We start from the raw sequence: 21,660 nt of genomic DNA on the forward strand, positions 1-21,660 counted from the left end.
ATAGCCCCAGTGATCATTTCACTCTGAAAACCCTTTCATAGGTATATCTTGCACATGGGATAGAGTGTATGTGTCCCTACCACTGCCACCCACACAGAATACAAGCTCAGTAGAAATGCTTTATTAGGAAAGGTGTTTTATGAAGTGAATGGGTTGGGAGTACCGGCACAAGGCACCCTGCTGTGATTGGGAAGTTCAGGCATAAGAGGAAGGTGTCTCCTACAGTCCAGGTGGAGGTAGCAGCTCACAGACCTTCATTTGTCACTGCATCCCTTCGCTGGGTGTGCCTGTAGGAGACCTTGGGGGTGGCTGGCCCTAGAACAAAGAAAGGGGTTCTGTAGACAGAAGGTAAGAGCTTCCAGCCACCATGAAGGAAGGGTTGTTAAGGATGTGGGAGTAGTTAACATTCCATTCCTGTAGAGCCAGGCTGCCTGTACTGATTGCATTTAGACTTCCATTCCTACTTTACATCAGGGTAAGTGTGGGCCTAGTTGGGTGAATTAGTCAAAAAAAGGCCAAGAATAAACCCAGTATTTGGTGTCCAATGCTCAACCCATAGGGTGTGTTCTCCCAGGCACACTTCCCTGCTGGGGCAAACTTTTACCAAGCCTCTAGGCTTCTAGCTCTTCCTACTTGAGCAAAGGGCTCCTTTAACAGGAAAATCTTCCTACAACAGGTAGCTAGGGTATGCCTTTCTTTCATGTGTGTGATTTTAACCTAAAGTTGTGTTTACCACTGGTTTTGCTAGTTAAGCATCAAATGCTTTACAGTAGAATTCAGGCAGAGGTTCTCCAATCTTTGTTCTTCAGGAAAGGAGGCTTCTGAAGGTCGTTAGCATCCGTCTGTTTCTTGGGGACCACACCTACCTGGAAGCTATGGTGGTCTGATGTCAGGTGAGCATGGAGCAGTGCAGCCACCTCATCCTGTTCAGCCTCCAGCGCAATGGCCAGGGCACTTGTTCCCTCCTGAGAAATAATAGGACATTAGGTCCCTGGGCTACAGTGGAACACACCACCACTACTCTAGGTCCTTACTAGTGAGTAGCTCACATTGTCTAAGATGGTTAGGTCACAGCCTGGTTGGGCCAACAGCAACTGAACTGTATCAAGACGTCCATACTCGCTGGCACACATCAGTGCTGTAGCCCCATCAGCATCCTGTACATTAACATCAGCCCCACATTCCAGCAGGGCAGCCACCATGTCCTGATGGCCGTGGCTGATGGCCAGCATGAGGGCTGTCTGTCCAGTCTGGAAAAAGAGGTCTGAGGGTTTGAAAGTAGAAAATGACACCACCTTACCCACCCATTGTGAGTAGTAGTGTACTATGCACCTGGCTAGCCTTGGCATTGACATCACCCGTGCCAAAAAGTCTCTTGACCACAGCCATGTCTTCCTCCTCCTGCCCTACAGAAGTGAGTGCAGCCAACATGAGTGCAGAATAGCCGGCTCTATTCTGATGATTGACATCACAGACCCCTGGGAAGAAGAAAGAGATCACTTCATCCAAGCCTCACATGCTGATTGGTTGGGGGAGGGGGGGTCAGGGTTGAGTCTCCTGCATCACAGATGGGGGAATGAGCATCTGTTGGCAGCCATCTTTTGAGACAGCATCTCATATAGCCTAAGCTGGCCACAGACAAGGATGGGTCATGAACTTATAGTGCTGCCTCCATTTCCCCAGCACTAAAACTGCTGGGCAAAAACTCCACTAGCTAAGCTACACCCCTATTTCCTCTGCCAATTTCGTATGTGCATTTGTGTGATTGGCAGACAGTAAGGCCTTGCAGTCTGTCAACCACCCACAGCCCCAGAGATACAGACATAAGCGGGGGCTTACATGAGTGCTGGATATCTGAACTCCTGTACTCTTGCAATGCAGGTATTCTTTTCTGTGTCTGTGTTCCTCTTGTTTTTATTTGCTAATAATCTCTGCTCAGGTGCACTCAATAGCTGTTCACTCACAAATGCTTTACAAGAGTAAGGACACAGACTTTTAATCACAGCACTTAAAAGATAGGAGCCGGGCGGTGATGGCGCATGCCTTTAATCCCAGCACTCGGGAGGCAGAGGCGGGCGGATCTCTGTGAGTTCGAGGCCAGCCTGGTCTACAGAGCGAGTTCCAGGATAGGCTCCAAAAGCTACACACAGAAACTCTCTCTCGAAAAACCAAAAAAAAAAAAAAAAAAGACAGGAGGATGGCCACAAGTTCAAAGCCAGCCTGAGCAACATAGTTCCAGGCCTATACAGTGAGCCTTGTCTCAAAAAACAAGAATTTTAAAAAATTTATTGGCCAGGTGGTGGTGGCATGCACAACTTTAATCCCAGCACTCACAAAGCAGAGGCAGGCAGATCTACAGTTTTAGGCCAGTCTGGTCTACAGAGCAAGTTCCAGAATAGAGCTCTACAGTGAGACCCTGCCTCAAAACAAAAATAATTTTTTTTTTTTACTGTGTGTCATGCTGATGTGAAGGTGAAATGGGACTAGCAACTGAGCAATCAGGATTGAAGGTCCCAACAAAGAAAATAATGAAGTTAGTAACAGGATAGTGGTTAGTCTATGGCTCACTGTCCTCTCTATGTTGTTTCATAGACAATGAAATTGTTGCCTTGAGCCAGTACCCACTAGATTTGATAAAAGTTACCATATCCAGGTGTGTGTATTTGCTTCAGTGAGGGGATAAGATGAGGCAGGGTTGAACAAGCAGAAGGCAAGTGAACAGTAGTTCAACAGCTTGGTGGTAGTGAGAAACCTAAGCAGTGAGTAACCCACCCCCCACCCCTTGAGGATAGACAGTGTAACCAAAGAACTCAGGAAGCAGTCAGGCATGGTGACACATGCCTTTAATCCCAGCAGAAACAAGTAGATCTTTTGTGAGTTCCAGGCCAGGCTGGGAGATTGAGGAATACAATATACCCAGGGAGGGGATTGCTAAATTGAGGTCTCTGATCTCAAAGCTGGGTGTTACGGGGGGGGGGGGGGGGGGGGGGGGGGGAGTTGATTCAGGACAGCTGAAGATACAGTGAGGCCAAAGATACCCCTGGGAGACGGGCAAGAAGGTCACAAATTTGAGTCCAGGCAAGGGCTACATAGCAAGGCCTTAAGTCTAGATGCTCAGAGGGGTTAGAACACTACCTGCCAGCCTGAGGACCTGATCCCTAGCACCCTCATAAAGTTGAGCACCATGGCACATGTCTGTAAACCCCAAGGCTGGGGAGATGGAAACAGGTGGGACTTGCTGGCCAAACAGCTCCAGGTCCAATGGGAAGTTGTTTCAGAAAACAAAGTAGGGAGTCATAGCGGAAAACACCCAGTGTTGATTTCTGGCCAAGTAAACAGCAATCCACCCACCCTCTGCCACTCAGCATTTTTCTGTGCCCCTCAACAACCCCAGCCTTCACCCAACCTGGCCCTCTTCTCCACAACCCAATTCCCTGACCTGTATCCAGTAGCAGGCTGGAAATGGCCAGATTTCCATGAGACACACTGTAATGCAGGGCCGTGTTTCCATTGCCATCTGCCAGGTTCACCACATGAGCCAGCAGCTCAGGCCCCAGGCTCTTCACCCCTCGAAGCACCTCTGCCACAGACTCAGCCTGCGAGCGCTTTTGGCTGGACACTCGAAACCATTCCTGGGCCACAAGGCGTGCAGCACTCTGGCAGGACAGGGGCAAAGAAGGCATCAATGCAAATACGAAATGAGAGGCACCAAAATTATGTGTGTGGAAGCCCCCTTTGGTGATCCTGGCAAGCAAGCAAGGCCAATTTCTAAGTAAAGAGAGCTTGAACCACACCCTCTTAAAAAAGGAAGTACAGTCAGGTTCCTGGGCTCAAAAAATAAGACTACATTATGGGAAAATAGAGGACCAAGAGTGAGTGTGGCAGTGAGTACCCACTTGTTCTTTCAGTGTCATGGAATGGGCCTGGGGCTCTGATCTTTACTTGGGGCTGTGGGTGGGCAGGCCAAGAAAAGGTCAGAGCTCTATCCTAGGGGCTAGTATCTCTTTAGAGCTTAGGATCAAGGAAGGTCTCTAGTAAGGGAGAGTACCAAACTTGGTACTCCTGCTCTAGGAAACCCTGCTCTCTTAACTAAGAGGATGTAAGGGAGGAGACATAGGACCCACACTCACGCCGTCTCTGGTGACTCCACGAGGCCTGATCAGCTGCCGATTCAGAGCAATGCATGCCTCCCTCAAACGCGGGCTCAGTTCACACCTGCCAGGGAGGCCAGTCTATACTCAGGATCCTGGGCAACGGTGACCAGGAAAGAAGGTTTCTGCACTGCAGACCTTTGGAGAATGCTCACCTCCCTTCTGTCTCTGCCTTCAGCTCTAGCTGTGCCTCACATTCAGAGTCCCCGGCGTCTTGGTCGTTGGGGGGGCCAGGAGTTCCAGCATCAGATCCCCCACTATCATCTCCTGACACGGAAGAGCTACTCCTGGGGAGTTCAACACCATCTTCATTGTCACTATCACTGGCATCCTCGCTGGAGGAGCTCTCATACCTGGGAACAGGATGGGAGGTGTCTGCTGAGCCTCCCCTGTGGGCTCATTCAAGACGGTTGTGAGGTGAGAGTGGCATTTTAAAAAGGAAACTGGACTGCAAAGCCAGACTATGAGCAGAGGGGCAGAGCTGGGATTAATAGCCTGTGTCCCTGTGGCTGTTATCGGGAAAGGGTTTGCGCTCACTCTCCGTTGAGGACCCCAACGAACTGCAGGCTCTTGGGTCCCTGACTGGATTGGGCACCTGGAGTACCGTCTTTTTTCTTCATGATGGATTTGAGGATGCCTGGCAGGGAATTACATAAGGGCACTGAGTTTTGACTTCAGCCACCTGGCAGGCCAGGGTTCAACCAGGAGTGGAAACTCACCAGCAGGGGCTACCTCCTTGTCTCCAGCCATGGGTCTGGGCTGGTTCTCCACTGGGAGCTCGGTCTGCGTGGTCTTCTCAGTGCAACCCAATTCGGTCTGGGTGGCCACCTCACAAGATTGAGGCCTGGCCACTGCAGCCTCGTGGGCCTCCTTCAGCTCCCTCAACCGGCCCCGCAGGAGTTCGCTCACTCCACGCTGATGCTCCAAGCTCGTGTGGAGCAGCTCCAGCTCACGCTCTGCAGCCTCGGGCAGCCCCAGCAGCGCCTCGGTCACCCACGTGTCCACCTCAACGGTGTGAGGGGCCACCTCCACTCCAGCCTCCCTAGTATCAGGTACTGCCTGGGCATCTGCCTCTCGGGTCTCGGGCACGACTTCGGTGCCCGCCTCCCGAGTCTGGGGTTCCCCATCGGGTGTCCCAGACGCCGGGTCGAGGACCTGCAGCTCGCCTTCGCTGCGCCTGGCAGCCAACCCGTCGGGATCGTCAGCCCCGGGGCTGGCCCTGGAGCGGACTCCGCGATCGGAGGTGGCCAAACGTTCAGTGAGGCGGCGAAGCTGGGAGAGTTTGTCTGGGCGCGCTTCAAAGGCCTCCACTTCTTGCTCCGGCTGCACGCGCCCGGCCAGTAGCCGCGCCTTCTCGGCGCGCAGCGCGCGCACCTGCTCTTGCAGCTTGGGCAGAGCGCGCGCCTGGTCCTCGAGTTCGCGCAGGCGCCGCAACGCCACGGCCATCTGCTCCCTCACCAGCTGCAGCTGGGCAGGGCCGGGTGAAGCAAGGGCGGGATTGGGGGCGGGGCTGCTGCGGCCCGACCCGCGCGGGCTACGCGTGACCGCACGGACCGGGCTGAGCGCGCGCTCCCCGGCCTGCGCCTGAGCCTGCTCTAGTCGTCGGCTGGTCTCCAGGAGCGTGTGCTCCACGCGCGGGTTGCGCGAGAAGGAACGCGGCGACAGCGGAGGCAGCAAGAGTCCCGGGAACGCCCCGGGGGAGAGTGCGCCCGACGCTCCGCCGTCGTCACTGGCCAGGGATTCACTGGAAGTCCAAGCCCCTGGGCTCCGCGCCCCGGCAAGGCCCGTTCGGGGCGCCCGCGGGCGTCGTGTGTGAGGGGGTCCTGGGGCTCGGCGGGAGGCAGGACCGCGCTCGAGTTCCTCCACATACTTGAGGAAGTCCAGGTCCAGGTGGAAGCCATAGGGCGTCTCCACCGAGTAGGGAGAGCTAGGGCTGCGAGCACTCCCAGTGGAGCCTGGGTAGAGGCGAGGGCCGCCCAGGTCTGTGGTGTAACAAGGACGTGGAGAGGAAAGAGGGTGTCAAACCAAGAAGCACCCAAAGAGAATGAACAAATGTGTTCCCCGCCCCTTTGCCCCTGTTATGCACCTGTACATTGGTCATGAGCAATATCTGCACACGGATGGGCATGCAATCATGTTTCTTGAGCACCCACTAAGTGCCAAACACAAACTTGGGACATTATAGTAAGACAATATCCGAGCCCTCCTGTTAGCCATAAATAGACACAATCATTTCAAATGACTTTCAAGACAATAATACATGGTGAAATACAGAGCCACTGCAGGAGCCAACTTTGGCTCTCACGTCAGGAAAGATTTCCTGTAGTGGGAACTTAAAAGGGATTGGGCCCTTCATAACAAGGAGGAAGCAGCTGCAAGGGCAGAAGGTTCCAAGAAGAAAAAAGACCCATGGAAGACACTGGAAGGGAGGGGGTGCTGTAAGAGTGACAGTCCAATGGAAGTCAGGAGTCTCCAGGGTGGTGAAAGGAGGAAGGGAGAGAAGAGCTAAAGGATAGGCAGAGGGCACACTGTGGGGGTCCTCTAGGCCATCATGGGGAGTGGACATTATTTATGGGGGTGGAGGTGTCATGAATGGGTTTTAAATAAAGCCATGACATTGGCTAATAGGCTTTTAGGAAAGGCCATGTGGCCACCGTGTTAATACAAATAAAAAGGAACTGCTGAGTTATGTCCATATATACACACAATCACCCAATGTGGATCTGTGTAAACACATATACCTCATTTTGTACACTCACCAGACAGGTTCTGATTCAGGACGAACTTGGCCATATTTCCTAGAGTAGCCACCAGACAGCCTGGAAAAGACCCCCAGAGAAGTAAGTGTGAAAATCCAGTCCTGTCCCTTGGTTAGAACCTGATGTTCGCTCCACCACCATTGAAACTTTGAGCAAACAGACCCAAGAGCATTTTTCCACCTCACCCATCCCCAGGCTCTCTCCTCGTCCCTTCAGGAACCTTGGAAATGCTAATGCTACAGATGGGATCCAAGACTTTTTTCATTCTACATAAGTACTCTTACCACTTTTGCTTTGAGACAAGGTCTTGCTATGTGGCTAACTAAGGCTAGCCTCAAAATCATAATACTGCCTCAACCTCCCAAGTTCTGGGATGACAATTGTGTGCCACCATGTTTAGCTGAAATTTGAAGTGAATGAAGTAGGAACACCCAAGTTGCAAACCTGGGAAGAGGAAGCAAGACAGACATCAAGCAGAGAAAAATAAGGAAGTGGAAGTATTTCAGACTTAGAAATCTCAGTACCTTAGGAAGCTGAGACTAGAGGATCCCAAGTACAAGCCAAGCATAATGGTGCATGCCTTTAATCCCATCACTTGGCAGGTGGATCTCTTTGAGTTTGAGGCCACCCTAGGGTCTACAAAGTAAGTTCCAGGACAGCCAGATCTACATAGTGTGATCCTGTCTTTAAGGGGGCAGGAGGGAGTACAAGGTTAGCCTAGACAACACCCTAGACAGATGTTGTCTGTCTAGACAGATCCTGTCTCAAAAAGTGAAAACAGAGGGGCTGGAGAGATGGCTCAGAGGTTAAGAGCACTGCTTGCTCTTCCAAAGGTCCTGAGTTCAATTCCCAGCAACCACATGGTGGCTCACAACCATCTGTAATGAGATCTGGCGCCCTCTTCTGGCCTGTAGGGATATGTGCAGACAGAACACTGTATACACAATAAATAAATAAATCTTCAAAAAAAAAAAAAGTGAAAACAGAGCTGAGGATATAGTTCAATGGCCAAATGCTCGCTTAGCATTCTACAGGTACTAGGTTTAACCCTCAGTAACACACACACACACACACACACACACACACACATACACATATACACACACATTCCTTGCATTTTTCTTAGAGAAATGGTAAGATTTAAGTGAGCATTGGAAATTTAAGCAAGGTTACTTGCAAAACCCTTCTATAAATGATAGATGGAAAAGTATAAGTCTAGATAGCTCAATGATGCAACTGAGGAAAGCCTGTCTCTCTGAAATGTCTCTAGTACGATGCTACAAGGCTCTGTTCTTGGCTTATGGGACTTTATAATGGAAATGCAAGCATCTAAGGAAACAAAGCTATGATTATCCATGAGTTCAGGGAGTATGAATCTTCAGATGACACAATGGAGGCTAAGTAGGTAAGGGTGTGGAAGCAAAGATATGACTCAGTGGCACTTGCCTAGCATACACAAGGACATGAATTTGATTGGAGCAGCACCAATAAAATGAATGAATGAACAAACAAATGAATGAATGAATGAATGTATCCTGGGCTGGAGATGTATTTCTCTGGGTAGAAAACTTATTTAGCATAAATGAAACCCTGGGTTACTGACTAGTGATACAAACCTGTCACGACAACACTTAGGAGGTAGACGCAGGAGAATCAGGAGTTCAGGTCATCCTCAGTTACATAGAGCTTGAGGCCAGCCTGGAATACATGAGACCCTATCTCAGAAAAGTGGGTTAGAGAGAGAGAGCTCAGCAGTTCAGAGCACTTGCTATTCTTGCAACTGACCAGGTTCAGTTCCCAGCACTGGAGAGCTTACAACATCCTGTAATTCCAGTTCCAGGGGATCCAACAGTCTTCTGGCCACTGAGGACACTTATATATACTTGGTCCATATAGGAACACTCAGGTACTTACACATATAACAAAAACTGTTTAAAGGAAGAAAGAAAGGGGCTGAAGAGTTAAGGATGATTGTTACTCTTCCAGAGGACCTAAGTTTGGTTCCCAACACTTACATGGTGGCTCACAATTTCCTATAACTACAGTTCCAGTGGATCCAATGCCCTTTTCTAGCCTCCTCAGGCATCAGGCACATATGTGGACTACACACATAAATATAGGCACTCATATGCATAAAATAAAATTTTGAGGAAGGGAGCAACGAAGAAGAAAAGAAAAGGAAAGAAAGCCAGGCATGGTGGCACACACTGGAATCCTTCCACTCAGGAGGCTAAAATAACAAGACCGTGAAATCAGTCTGGGCTACAAGCAAAGCTGAGGCCAGCCTAAGCTATATACTGAAAAACTACATCAGAAAGAGGAAAAGTGGATAGAGTGAGAAGAATCAAATCACATGTAATGGGATAGTTAATAAAATCAAACATTAAATCTAGAACTTTAATCCCAGAACCCAGAAGCAGAAGCAGGAAGATATCTGTGAGTTCTAGAACAACCAGAGCTACTTAGAGAGACCCTCTCTCAGGGGGGTGGGGGGGGAACAGCTTAGGATGGAGACAGGGTGTGGCTTCAAGGCACTGCACTAGCCTCAAATACATAAGGACCTGGGCTCAATCCTCAATGCTTAGCATACACACACACACACACACACACACACACACACACACACACACACGGACAAGGAAATGATGGGATGATGGGACTTCAGGGAACACACATGAAAAGCCTCCAGAGAGCCAGAAAGTGGCTCAAATTGACTGCCTACTGAATACTCTCCCTAATAAACCTCCATAGAATTCTGCAACATAAATTATTGTTCACATTTTACAGAGCAGCTGAGTAGGTCTCTTTGAGTTCCAGGCCAGCCTGGTCTACAGAGCTAGTTCAGGACAGCCAAGGCCACACAAGAAACCCTGTCTTTGCAAATAAACAAACAAAAAAAGGCAAGAAGACATTTTACAGAGCAATTAAGTCCATTGCCAATGGGAAAACCTTTCAGATAAGGCTCTGTCCACCTTCTGGGGACCCCATCCTTGTAGTGCCAAGTCAAGCCCTAGTCTGAGAAGCTTTTCACCAGGTAGACCCAACCCACCTTCTGGCTTACCACCCCTCTGCTCCAAACCACTAAGAACCCAGCCACTCTTTCCAGCTTCTACCATTCTGAAGAGTCACTGAGTGCCAAACATTACTGGCTATTCAGCACCCATCAGCATGCCTAACACATCCCCCTCTCCACTGCTTCAAGGATCCCTTTCTGCTCTCTGAGTCCCCTCTCCCCATCCTCCTCATCCAACCTGAGGCTCTGAAGTCTCCCTCCCCATCCCAAGCAGCTGTTTCCTGTCCCCTAACACCGGCTGCAAGGGGCAGGCCGGCAGGTCACCATGGAGGACAGCCAGTGCCTCTCACGGCTTGTTTTCAGGAAATTGCCAGGGAAGAATTTGGTTTTGGAAAAAGCCTGGACCAGGGCTCAAGGGTCTGGAACTGCCTTTCACACAGTTGGAGTGTGATTCTGTACGGTACAGTCTGTCCCCTCCACCTGAACATATCAAAATCCAAAGCTACGGGACAGAGAAAACAGCTGCAGGTCATTTCTAAGACCCAGACCAGCTAGAACAGCCAGGTCCAGAGGCTGTACTGAGATGTAGGGTTGTAACACGAATCTTAAAGGATCTTATTAATAAAACAAACCCCGGGGGGTTGGGGATTTAGCTCAGTGGTAGAGGGCTTGCAGGCCCTGGGTTCGGTTTTTTTTAAAAAAAAAACAAAACAAAACAAACAAACAAACAAACAAAATACATAAAAAAAAAAAAACATGGTGCCAGGTATTGGGGTGAACGCTGAAAGATCAGAACAAGCCACATCCAACCTCACCTTGCCAATTTCTCAGCTGATCTTGTTTCCTCAAACTGGAAACCTCTGAGTCCTCATCCCAATGGATCTCTGCTGAACTGCTGCTAAAAGCCCAAAAGCTTAAAAACCTAAAAAGCCTCTCGTTCCTTTGTCCTCACACCTTTCTGTGTCCAGCCATCACTTCCTGGGATTAAAGGCATGTGTCTTTCCCAAGCAAGACATGAGATCTCAAGTGCTGGGATTAAAGATGTGTGCCACCATGCCTGGCTTCTATGTCTATCTAGTGGCTGTTCTGTTCTCTGACCCCAAATAAGTTTATTAGGGTACACAATATATCAACCACATAGGGTCGTCATTAGTAGGGGGGTAAATAACAGTAAGATTATTGATGATTCTTTTCAATTTGGGTTTTTTTTTTAGACTTTTTAAAATTTGTGTCTGTGTGTGTATGTTTGAGTATTTGCCCATGAAGGCCAAAAGCTATAGATACCCTGGAGCTGGAGTCACAGGTATGAGTAGTACTCACTCTTAACCACAGAGCCATCTCCCCAACCCACTAGTTTTTTGTTTGGTTTGGTTTGGTTTGGTTTGGTTTGGTTTGGTTTGGTTTTTGAGACAGGATCTCAGGAAGCCGAGGCTGGCTTCCAACTCCCTAGGTAGTTGAGGGTGACTGTGAACTCCACCCTCCTACCTCCACCTCCTGAGTGCTGGGATGTGCTTTACCACACCTGGGTTGTGCAATCCTGGAGATGGAACACAAGACTCCATGCATGCTAAGCAAACACTCTCATAACTGAGCCACAGCCACAGCCTCATTTCTTTCCTTTTCTCCCTCAGCTTCTAAGTAAGTAGCTTGTGCACATCAGCCTGAGCCTTCTACAGTTGGTCTTCATATTATCACTAACCCCTACCCACTGTACAGATGGAGAAACAGAGGCACAGAGAGCAGTTAAGCTATATCCTAAAAGGCATGCATGGGCACAAGCAGGGTTGAATGCATGTAGCTTGTTCAGATCCCTGTATTGGCCACTATGCTTGACTTTCTTGTTTTATTTATTTATTTTTTACACTGGTTTTTCCGAGGACAGGGGTCACATGCATGCCTCAACACACATATGAAGGCTGGAGAGGAACTGTAAGAGTCAGCTCTCAGCCGGGCGGTGGTGGCGCACGCCTTTAATCCCAGCACTCGGGAGGCAGAGCCAGGCGGATCTCTGTGAGTTCGAGGCCAGCCTGGGCTACCAAGTGAGTTCCAGGAAAGGCGCAAAGCTACACAGAGAAACCCTGTCTCGAAAAACCAAAAAAAAAAAAAAAAAAAAAAAAAGAGTCAGCTCTCTTGACCATGTGGGTCCTGAGGACTAACTCAGACTTACTGGCAAGTGTCATCTCACCAACCCATTTCATTTCTTTCCATGTTTTGTTAGTTTGTTTTGGAAGTTTTCGGTTTTTGTGGTTGCTAGGGGTTTTGGACTTTTTTGTTCTATTTTGTTTGTGTTTGAGACAAGGTCTCACTATGTAGCTAGACCAGGCTGGCCTTGAACTCACAGAGCTTGTCCTGTCCCTTCTGAGTACTGCCCTGTTTGTTTTTTGTTTATTTTATGTATTTATTTAAGACAGGGTCTTATTATGCAGTACTAGCTGACCTGGAACTTGCTATGTAAACCAGGATGGCCTCAAACTAACAGAGTCTCCTGCCTGTGCTTCTGGAGTACTGGGGATTTCAAGCATGTACCACCACCACTCTGGGGCTCTGTATTTATGTATGTATTTATTTATGTATGTATGTATTACGACTCCAACTTTTCATGCTTCAGCCTCCCACATGCCGGGATTTCAGGCATGCACTGCCACACCCAAAGGAATGCCCTTTTTTTCCTTTCTCATTCCCTCCTGGCCCCTAACCCCTCCAATCCCTCCTTCCTGTGCTGAGGATGAAACTGGAGCCTCACACATGTTAAGTGAGTTCTCTACCACTGAGCTACACCACTAGCCCTTTTTGCCTTAATTACATTTTATTTATTTTATGTGGGAGGTGGGTGGGTCCAAACATGCCATGGGGTGAGAGTGGAGGTCAGAGGGCAACTCTGTGGAGTCACTTCTCTCCTTCTCCCAGGGATCCAACTTGATGTCAGGGATGGCATCAAGCACCTTTACTGGCCAATCCATCTTGCTGATCCCTAAACCCCTTTACTAAGTTGCCCATGCAGGCCTTGGACTCACTCTGTAGTTCCCAGGCAGGCTTTCAACTTTCAATCCTCCTATCTCGACCTCTCCCGTAACTGGGATTATAGGTGCTTTTGGAAAGATTCCCCTCCCCTCTCCAGAAATTGCAGGAAACCTGGGCCACTTATCACTCACCCTCCCAGCCAGCATCAGTCGGCCCAGCATGAGTCCTTGATTGGAGAGTAGGAAGTGTGGTGGAGCAAGCCCACACCTAGACTGCTCCACAAGCCAATGTCTCCCAAAGTGGGGCGTGTAGCTGTCCTCTTCTCTCCCACACTACTTGGCTGTCAAAGCTAAATCCAGATCCCCCGCCTGAGACCCCCTCATTAGGCTGTCAGAGCTGAAGCCACACGCCCCCACACCCGCCCCTGGAGCTATTTCGGGACACAGAGCTGTATCCGGAAACCTGAAGGATGGGGGACAAAGCACTCAGTGCGCACCGAGGTCCTGAAGAGGGTATATCTTCCTGACCTAAGGCTCTAAATGGTGGCACCCTTAACGTTGGGACGGGATTCTCAGATTCATGACGTGTTGGGGGGTTAGATGATGGAAGGACTGGGGGTCCTTGGTTCATCACACACACCCCTCCCCAAACATACACAACCAGGTCAGCTTCGAAAAGACAGGGCAGTTTCCTACAGGAAAAGCCGCTGGGCGGTTCCATCCGTTACTATTGTCTATGGGTCCGGGGGGCCATCCGTCCCTCCCTCCAACACTGTTTCCGTATCACCCGCCCCCTCCACCCCTCTGCAAGAAGCCCATCCCGAAACAGCCAGTCCCAGGTCCCCAAGCCAACTCTGGGGAAGGAAGGGTCCATTAGGCATCTGGGAGGCATTACGGTGCGCACAAGCTCCCCGGTTCGGTCCTGGATGGCCATATGGCGGAGATCTGCTCAATCTAGCGCTCCCCTCCTGGCTTGGCTAACCCACCTGGGGCTCCCAGTGTCCGAAGAGTCACCATTACAGGACAGTGTGTCCACCCCGTCGCAGCGCACAGAGCCCATAGAAGGGGCTGAATGAACCGCGCCCCTCCCGGACACTTGTGTCCTCATTTTCCCCTAGGATCCCCCTGAGTGTCCCGGAAAGTTTGGACTTTACCTGAATGCGAAGCCCCGGCCGCGCCCGCACTACACCCGGGCCCGCACCCTCGAAGCTCGGGACCGGTTATCAAGGCTTTTACCCCTAACTGATGGCCATTTCAGCCAACCAAAACTCGAATCTGACAGAACTATCCAATAGTAAGGCTGAGTGGGCGGGGACGGGGTGGGGACGAGCCCAGGGCGGGGCCTACAGTAGCGATCTGGAGAGATGATAGCTGTGGAGTTGCATGCTTCTCCAGCCACAGCTGAATCCTGCCTGGTCCATGACTTAAGAAGGTGGTGTTTCATTCACAGGACACTAGGGGGCAGGCTACAGGAGGAATCTAAGCAAACTATTCCAGTGGGATTTATGTGATTTTAATTCCTAGGGTCTGGTTTAAGTCCTAAGACCCTGGATCTTGCCCTCCGCAGGACCTTTGCACAGAAATATTCTCTGCATGCGATACTTTTCCCTACTTCCAGGTGCTCAATCTATGTGTACCTGTAAATCTATGTATCTATCTACCTATCTATCTATCTCTCTCTACCTACCTACTGTGGTAATGAGTATTTAATCTAGTGTGTATGCATGCTAGACAACTGCTCTACCACATGTTAGACAAGTGCTCTACCACTGGGTTATATATTCCCAGCAGAGCAGACATTTATTAAATACCTATAGATAGATGATTGATAGATAGGTAGATGATAGATAGATAGATTAAAAAAATTGTCACAGCCACCTTATGCTGGAGAGGATGTGGAGCTAGGGGAACTCTCCTCCACTGCTGGTGGGAATGCAAGCTTGTACAACCACTTTGGAAATCAATATGGCGATTTCTTAGAAAATTGGGAATCCATCTCCCCCAAGATCCAGCTATACCACTCTTGGGCATATACCCAAGGAATGCTCAACCACACCACAAGAGCACTTGTTCAGCTATGTTCATATCAGCGTTGTTTGTAATAGCCAGAACATGGAAACAACCTAGATGCCCTTCAACTGAAGAATGGATAAACAAAATGTGGTACATATACACAATGGAATACTACTCAGCAGAGAAAAACAATGACATCATGAGGTTTGCAGACAAATGGATGGATCTAGAAAAAATCATCCTGAGTGAGGTATCCCAGACTCAGAAAGACAAACATGGTATGTACTCACTCATAACAGGATACTAGATGTGGAACAAGGATGACTGGACTGCTACTCACATCACCAGGCAGGCTACCTGGAAAACAGGACCCCAAGAAAGACACAGGGATCGCCCAACGACAGAGAAATGGAATGAGATCTACATGAACAGCCTGGACAGGAGTGGGGGTAGTGAAGGGCGAGGGTCGAGGGAAAGAGAGCTTGGGTGAGTGGGAGATCCCAGCTGGATCAACAACAGAGAGGGAGAACAAGGAATAGGAGACCATGGTAAATGAAGACCACATGAGAATAGGAAGAAACAAAGTGCTAGAGAGGCCCACAGAAATCCACAAAGATACCCCCACAACAGACTGCTGGCAATGGTCGAGAGACAATCCGAACTGACCTACTCTGGTGATGGGATGGCCAAACACCCTAATTGTCGTGCTAGAAACCTCATCCAACTACTGATGGATCTGGAGGCAGAGATCCATGACTAGGCCCCAGGTGGATCTCTGGGAGTCCAATTAGCGAGAATGAGGAGGGTTTATATGAGAGAGAATTGTTGAGACCAAGGTCGGATAAAGCACAGAGACAAATAGCCAAACAAACGGAAACACATGAAATATGAACCAATGGCTGAGGGGTCACCAACTGGATCAGGCCCTCTGAGTGGGTGAGACAGTTGATTGGCCTGATCTGTTTGGGAGGCATCCAGGCAGTGGGACTGGGTCCTGTGCTCATTGCATGAGTTGGCTGTTTGAAACCTGGGGCCTATGCAGGGTCCCTTGGCTCAGCATGGGAGGAGGGGACTGGACCTACCTGGACTGAGTCCACCAGGTTGATCTCAGTCTGTGGGGAAGGCTTTGCCCTGGAGGAGATTGGAATGGGGGGCGGGCTGGGGGGAAGGTGAGGGGGGCGGGAGGGGGGAGAACAAGGGAATCTGTGGCTGATATGTAGAACTGAATTGTATTGCAAAATAAAAATTAAAAAAAAAATTGTCACAGCAATGAATTAAAACTATATTCAAGGCCAGTGAGATGGCTCAGCATATAAAGGTGCTTGCTGCAGCCGGGCGGTGGTGGCGCACGCCTTTAATCCCAGCACTCGGGAGGCAGAGGCAGGTGGATCTCTGAGAGTTTGAAGCCAATCTGGGCTACAGAGTGAGTTCCAGGACAGGCTCCAAAGCTACACAGAGAAACCCTGTCTCGGAAAAAAAAAAAAAAAAAGGTGCTTGCTGCCAAACCTGACTATCTGAGTTTGATCCCTGGGACCAAGTAACGGAGAGAATCAACTCCCACATGTTGTCTTCAGACGTTCAAATTGTGCCATGCATCTATCCACATGTATTCATACACACAGTAAATTAATAAAACATTTTTAAAGTGCATTTAACTCTAACCTATTTGGAGTATGTTATGATTGAAAGCTACTATAGATTTTGTTTCCTGTTAATGTAGCGTTGACTAATTGTGGGCCAGGCTAGTGAATCTCTTAGCGGGCAGGATCTCCGCTGTCCTGTGCCTTTCAAACCATGGCTCCTGTGAAGGGGTAATGGGTACTCTGTGGGCGAGAAAAAGAGATGCAAGGACCTCATCTGCAGTGAACTGAGAATTCAGGGTTTAGGGGAGAGGATCTGAAAGGCAGCTTTCAAGGTGACCCTTAAAGGAGGACCCTTAAAGGAGGATCCAGGCAAGGATAAGAAGTATAAAGCTCCCCTTAGGGACCTTGAACTGGGCATGTCAGCAAGAAGTGAGTTGGTGGGAGAACAAGGGTTTTTGTTTGCTCCAGGTTTTAGGAAAGGGTTTGGGTTTATTTCAGTTGTTGTTGTTGTTGTTGTTGTTATACTTTTCTGGGTTTTTGTTTTGTTTTGTGCTTTGACTTTGTTGTTTTCAGGGATGACCTTGAACTTCTACTCCTTCCACTTCCACCTCCCAACTTTTGAGAGGTCTCACTACAGTTTGAAAGATTTAACCTAGCAGTGCCAGCTGTGTCTGTGGTGGTACAAGCCTGTAATCCCAGCATTTAGGAGACTGGAGACAGGAGGAGTTCAAAAGCAACCTAAGCTACATGATTCTTCAGTCTTTCCCAGTTTCTTTGTTTTAATTACAGAAGCTGTAACAGTGCTACAGTCAGATTGTACAGTAATATATTTATACAATAGTGTGTGTATGTGTGTGTGTTGCTTTGTATGTGTGTAGTGTGAATATGTACATGATAGTCCATGTGGACGCTGGCAGGTCTTTTACCTTGAGGGCTCTCCGTTTTTATGTTTTTGAGATAGGGTCTGTCACTGAAGCTCACCAGTTTGCCTAGCCTGACTGGCTAATGATCTTCAGGAACCCACCTGTCTCTGTCACCCTATTTTTTACCCTAAAGCTGGTGTTACAGCCACATGCCGCTACACTTGGCTATATTCCCAAACACTGATTCTTACCATTTACAAAAAAATTGATTTATTTTCATTGGTTGATCAGCTGAAGAAATATGCCCAGTTTGACATGGAAATTCTGGAGTTGTAAAAATATTTTTATTGCATAATAAGTAGATCACATGTCTAGCATGTACAAACCCTGATTCAGTCTCCAAAATCAAAACCAAAAATGTTTAACTGAAAAATGAAATGATGTGCTAAGTGGTGGTGGTGCATGCCTTTAATCCCAGCATTCAGGAGGCAGAGGCTGGCGGATCTCTGTAAGTCCAAGGCCAGCCTGGGCTACAGAGTGAGTTCCATGAAAGGCACCAAAACTACACAAGAGAAACCCTGTCTTGAAAAAATAAAAGCAAAACAAAACAAAAAGATGCACGAGAGAGAGAGAGAGAGAGAGAGAGAGAGAGAGAGAGACAGAGACAGAGAGAGAGACAGAGAGAGAGAGAGAGACAGAGAGAGAGAGAGACAGAGAGACAGAGAGAGACAGAGAGAGAGATCAGTAAGACAAATGTGTAACTAAGGAGGAGGTTTTAACTTTTCAGCCAGGTCCTTAACTTTTCAACAAGGGCCGTTTTGCTAATTAGGAATGCTTTGAAATATTTAAAGACTTTTATTTCCCTCAATGGTGGATGGTAGAACACTGAGCCAATCCCCAGTCCAAGAAGCACTTTTTTTTTTTTTTTTTTTTTTTGGTGGTTGTTTTAGAGACACGGTCTCACTACGTAGCACAGGATTACTTAAAATGTGTGATGATTCTCCTGCCTAAGGCTTAGGAGGGCCTACTACTATCTTTAATTGTTGTGACTTGGGGAAGAGTGTATGTTCTAGTCACTGTTCTATTGCTGTAAAGGGACACCACAACCAAGGCAGTTCTTTTTTTTTTTTTTTTTTTAAAGCATTTAATTGGAGGCTTGCTTACCATTTCAGAGGGTTAATCCATGATGGTGGGAAACAGACAGGCATGGCACTGGAACAGTAGCTGAGAGTTTTTGGGTTTTTGGGGTTTTTTTTTTTTTTTTTTTTTTTTTTTGGTTTTTTTTTCAAGACAGGGTTTCTCTGTAGCTTTGCGCCTTTCCTGGATCTCGCTCTGTAGACCAGGCTGGCCTCGAACTCACAAAGATCCGCCTGCCTCTGCCTCCCGAGTGCTGGGATTAAAGGTGTGCGCCACCACTGCCCGGCCCAATAGCTGAGAGTTTTATATTCTAATCCACAGGCAGCAGGAAGAGAGAGAGAGAGAGACACTGGGACTAGTCAGGGCTTTTGAAAGTTCACCTCCTCACCCAGTGATACACCTCTGACAAGGTCACACCCATAATCCTTCCCAGACAGTTCACCAAGTGGGGACTAAACCACAGATATATAAGCCTATGAGGGCCATTCTCACTCAGACTACCACAGTGTATTTTGGTCATTTAGTGAGTAGAACCCAGAGATGCAGAAAGACATTCTACATTGCACAAGGCAGCTCTCCCATAACCAAGAATAAACTAGCCAGAACTGGAACCATGCTGATTATTAGAAAATCTAGCTGTGGGGGCTTGGGAGATGGCTCTGTGGAAAAAGTGCTTGCTGTGCAAGCACAAGAACCTGAATTTGGATCCCCACATCAGGCATTGGGCAAGACACATTTATAATCCAAATACTGGGGAGCAGAGACAAGAGGATTCCTGGAAACAAGCTTAGCCAAATCCGCAGGCTCCTGGTTCAATAAGAGATGCTGTCTCAAAAAATAAGTTGGAGAGCAATGAGGAAGACACTTGCTGTCTCTCTGCCCTCCCACCACAGTTTTATGTTTGTTTTTTGTTATGAAAGAAACATAGTGGGCTGGAGAGATGGCTCAGCGGTTAAGAGCACTGGCTGTTCTTCCAGAGGTCCTGAGTTCAATTCCCAGAAACCACATGGTGGCTCACAACCATCTGTAATGAGATCTGGTGCCCTCTTCTGGCCTGCAGTCATACACGCTGTATACATAATAACTAAATAAATCTTTTAAAAAAAGAAAGAAAGAAACATAGCTATATGTTTGGCCAGGGAGTTGTTTGGTTTTATTGTTTGTTTTTGTTATTGTTTTTGAGACAGGGTCTTACAATATAGCCCTGGCTGTCCTAGAACTTGCTATATAGACCAGACTTACCTCAAATTCACAGAGGCCTGCCTCTACCTCCCAGGTGCTGGGATTGAAGACATGTGCCACCATTGTTGTGGAATATTATTTTAACTATATAAAGATGTGTTACATTTCTTTATTTTGTGGACTATTACTTTAACTGTGTAAAAGTGTGTCACATGTGTTTATGCTGCATTTATTATGTTAAAGATGTGTTGCTGTTTTACCTCGCTTGCCTAAGACACCTGATTGGTCTAATAAAAAATTGAACAGCCGCCGGGCGGTGGTGGCGCACGCCTTTAATCCCAGCACTCGGGAGGTAGAGCCAGGTGGATCTCTGTGAGTTCAAGGCCAGCCTGGACTACCAAGTGAGTTCCAGGAAAGGCGCAAAACTACACAGAGAAACCCTGTCTCGAAAAACCAAAAAAAAAAAAAAAAAAAAATTGAACAGCCAATAGCTAGGCAGTTTCGGGATAGGTAGAGCTGGAGGGCAGAGAGAAAAAATAGGAGGAGGAATCTAGGTGAGAGAGAGAGAGAGAGAGAGAGAGAGAGAGAGAGAGAGAGAGAAAGAGAGAGAGAGAGAGAGAGAGAGAATGAGAAGAGAAAGAGGGAAAAAAGAGAGGGGAGATGCCCGGGGCCAGCCAGTCAGACAGCCACCAGTCAGATACAGAGTAGGACATACAGAATGAAAGAAAGGTAAAAATCCCCAAGGCAAAATGTAGATGAAGAGAAACAGATTAATTTAAGTTATAAGAGCTAGTGGGACAAGCATAAAATAAAACCAGGTATTCATAACTAGTAAGAAGTCTCCATGTCAAGAACTTAGTCCTACCTCAACTTGATATGCCATGCTTTATTGACACCCATGGGAGGCCTGCCCCTTTCTGAACAGAAACAGAGGAGGAGTGGGGAGGGAACGGGAGGAAGGGAGGGAAGGGAAACATTGGTTGGGATATAAAATAAATGAGAAAATTTAATTTTAAAAAAAGAGTCTCCATGTAATGATTTGGGAGCTGGTTGGTGACCCAAAAGAAAGCCTGTTACACACCATATTGGGCTAAGAAATCTAGCTGTAAAGCAACTATCACTATTCCCACATCCCCTACAAAAAAATATCACATTGCTAGTTCCACAGAACAACTTCCATGATGGTATCCCAAACTCAGCAGGCCCCTTCCTCCCCAGGTGAGCAGCGTCATGACTTGGAGGTGTTTTAGTTTGTATATGTTTGGTTTTGATTGTTTTGTTGTTTAATTTTAGTTTGTTTCTTTAATGTTTAGAATTGTTGTTGGGTTTTGTTTGTTTCTACACTTACTTAATAGGAGCAGGGCACACACATGCCTTGATCAGAGATCAGAGTACAATTTATAGGAATTTCTTCTCTCTTTCTAGCATGTAGATTCCAGGAATCGAACTCAGAAAATCAAGCTTGTCAGCCAGTGCCTTAACCTGCTAAGTTGCCTTGTCTACCCTGCCCTCATTTTGTTTCTGGGATAAGGTTTCATGTAGCTCAGGCTGGCATCCCACCTTAAACTCCTGACCCTCCTGTCTCCACCTCCTGGATGCTGGGATGGCAGTACCAGAATCATCCTTAGCTACATAATGAGTTAGAGGCTAGTCTGGGGCGACATGAAACCTTGTCTCAAAACACCATCAAACAAAAATAAAACTTAATACAAATTGTCTTAAACAGTCTGTTTGCATGTGTGTGTGTTTTTATATGTATTCTCTCTCCCCATCTTCCCCCTCACCCACCCACCACCTGTTTCTTTCTTTTTGTGATTGGGTCTCATGTAACCCAGGCTGGCCTCAAACTTACCAAGATATCTCACCGATCCAGTCATTGTTCTGTATCGTAGCCTTTACAGCTGTGTATATCTGTCAATTGTTCCTCTGCCTTGCCACCTTACATAGCACCTCCAGATGCTGTGTGAGCCAGCCCTTCCAGGTCAGTTCCAGCTTGATG

General features: G+C 47.9%; 1 protein-coding gene across 2 annotated transcripts; it reads right to left on the reverse strand.

Annotated features, from left to right (window-relative positions):
* Positions 1 to 106: 106 nt before the first annotated feature.
* Positions 107 to 14,090, reverse strand: Kank3 (KN motif and ankyrin repeat domains 3). 2 transcript variants are annotated; one of them, XM_059251994.1, is made up of 11 exons: positions 14,038 to 14,090; positions 6,911 to 6,970; positions 4,871 to 6,133; positions 4,689 to 4,788; positions 4,307 to 4,504; positions 4,131 to 4,215; positions 3,440 to 3,656; positions 1,333 to 1,478; positions 1,050 to 1,250; positions 867 to 965; positions 107 to 315 (listed from the first exon to the last, which is right to left on the reverse strand). In XM_059251994.1, the coding sequence occupies exons 2-11, from the start codon at positions 6,942 to 6,944 to the stop codon at positions 262 to 264; spliced, it is 2,397 nt and encodes a 798-aa protein (XP_059107977.1). In that variant the 5' UTR covers positions 6,945 to 6,970; positions 14,038 to 14,090; the 3' UTR covers positions 107 to 261. The 2 variants fall into 2 exon arrangements, 1 of the variants encoding a protein (XP_059107977.1); XR_009376265.1 differs by lacking the exons at positions 1,050 to 1,250; positions 1,333 to 1,478.
* Between the last annotated feature and the right edge of the window lie 7,570 nt (positions 14,091 to 21,660).

This window comes from Peromyscus eremicus, unplaced genomic scaffold, assembly GCF_949786415.1.
Source record: "Peromyscus eremicus unplaced genomic scaffold, PerEre_H2_v1 PerEre#2#chr22_unloc_1, whole genome shotgun sequence".
NCBI classification, from domain to species: Eukaryota; Metazoa; Chordata; class Mammalia; order Rodentia; family Cricetidae; genus Peromyscus; species Peromyscus eremicus.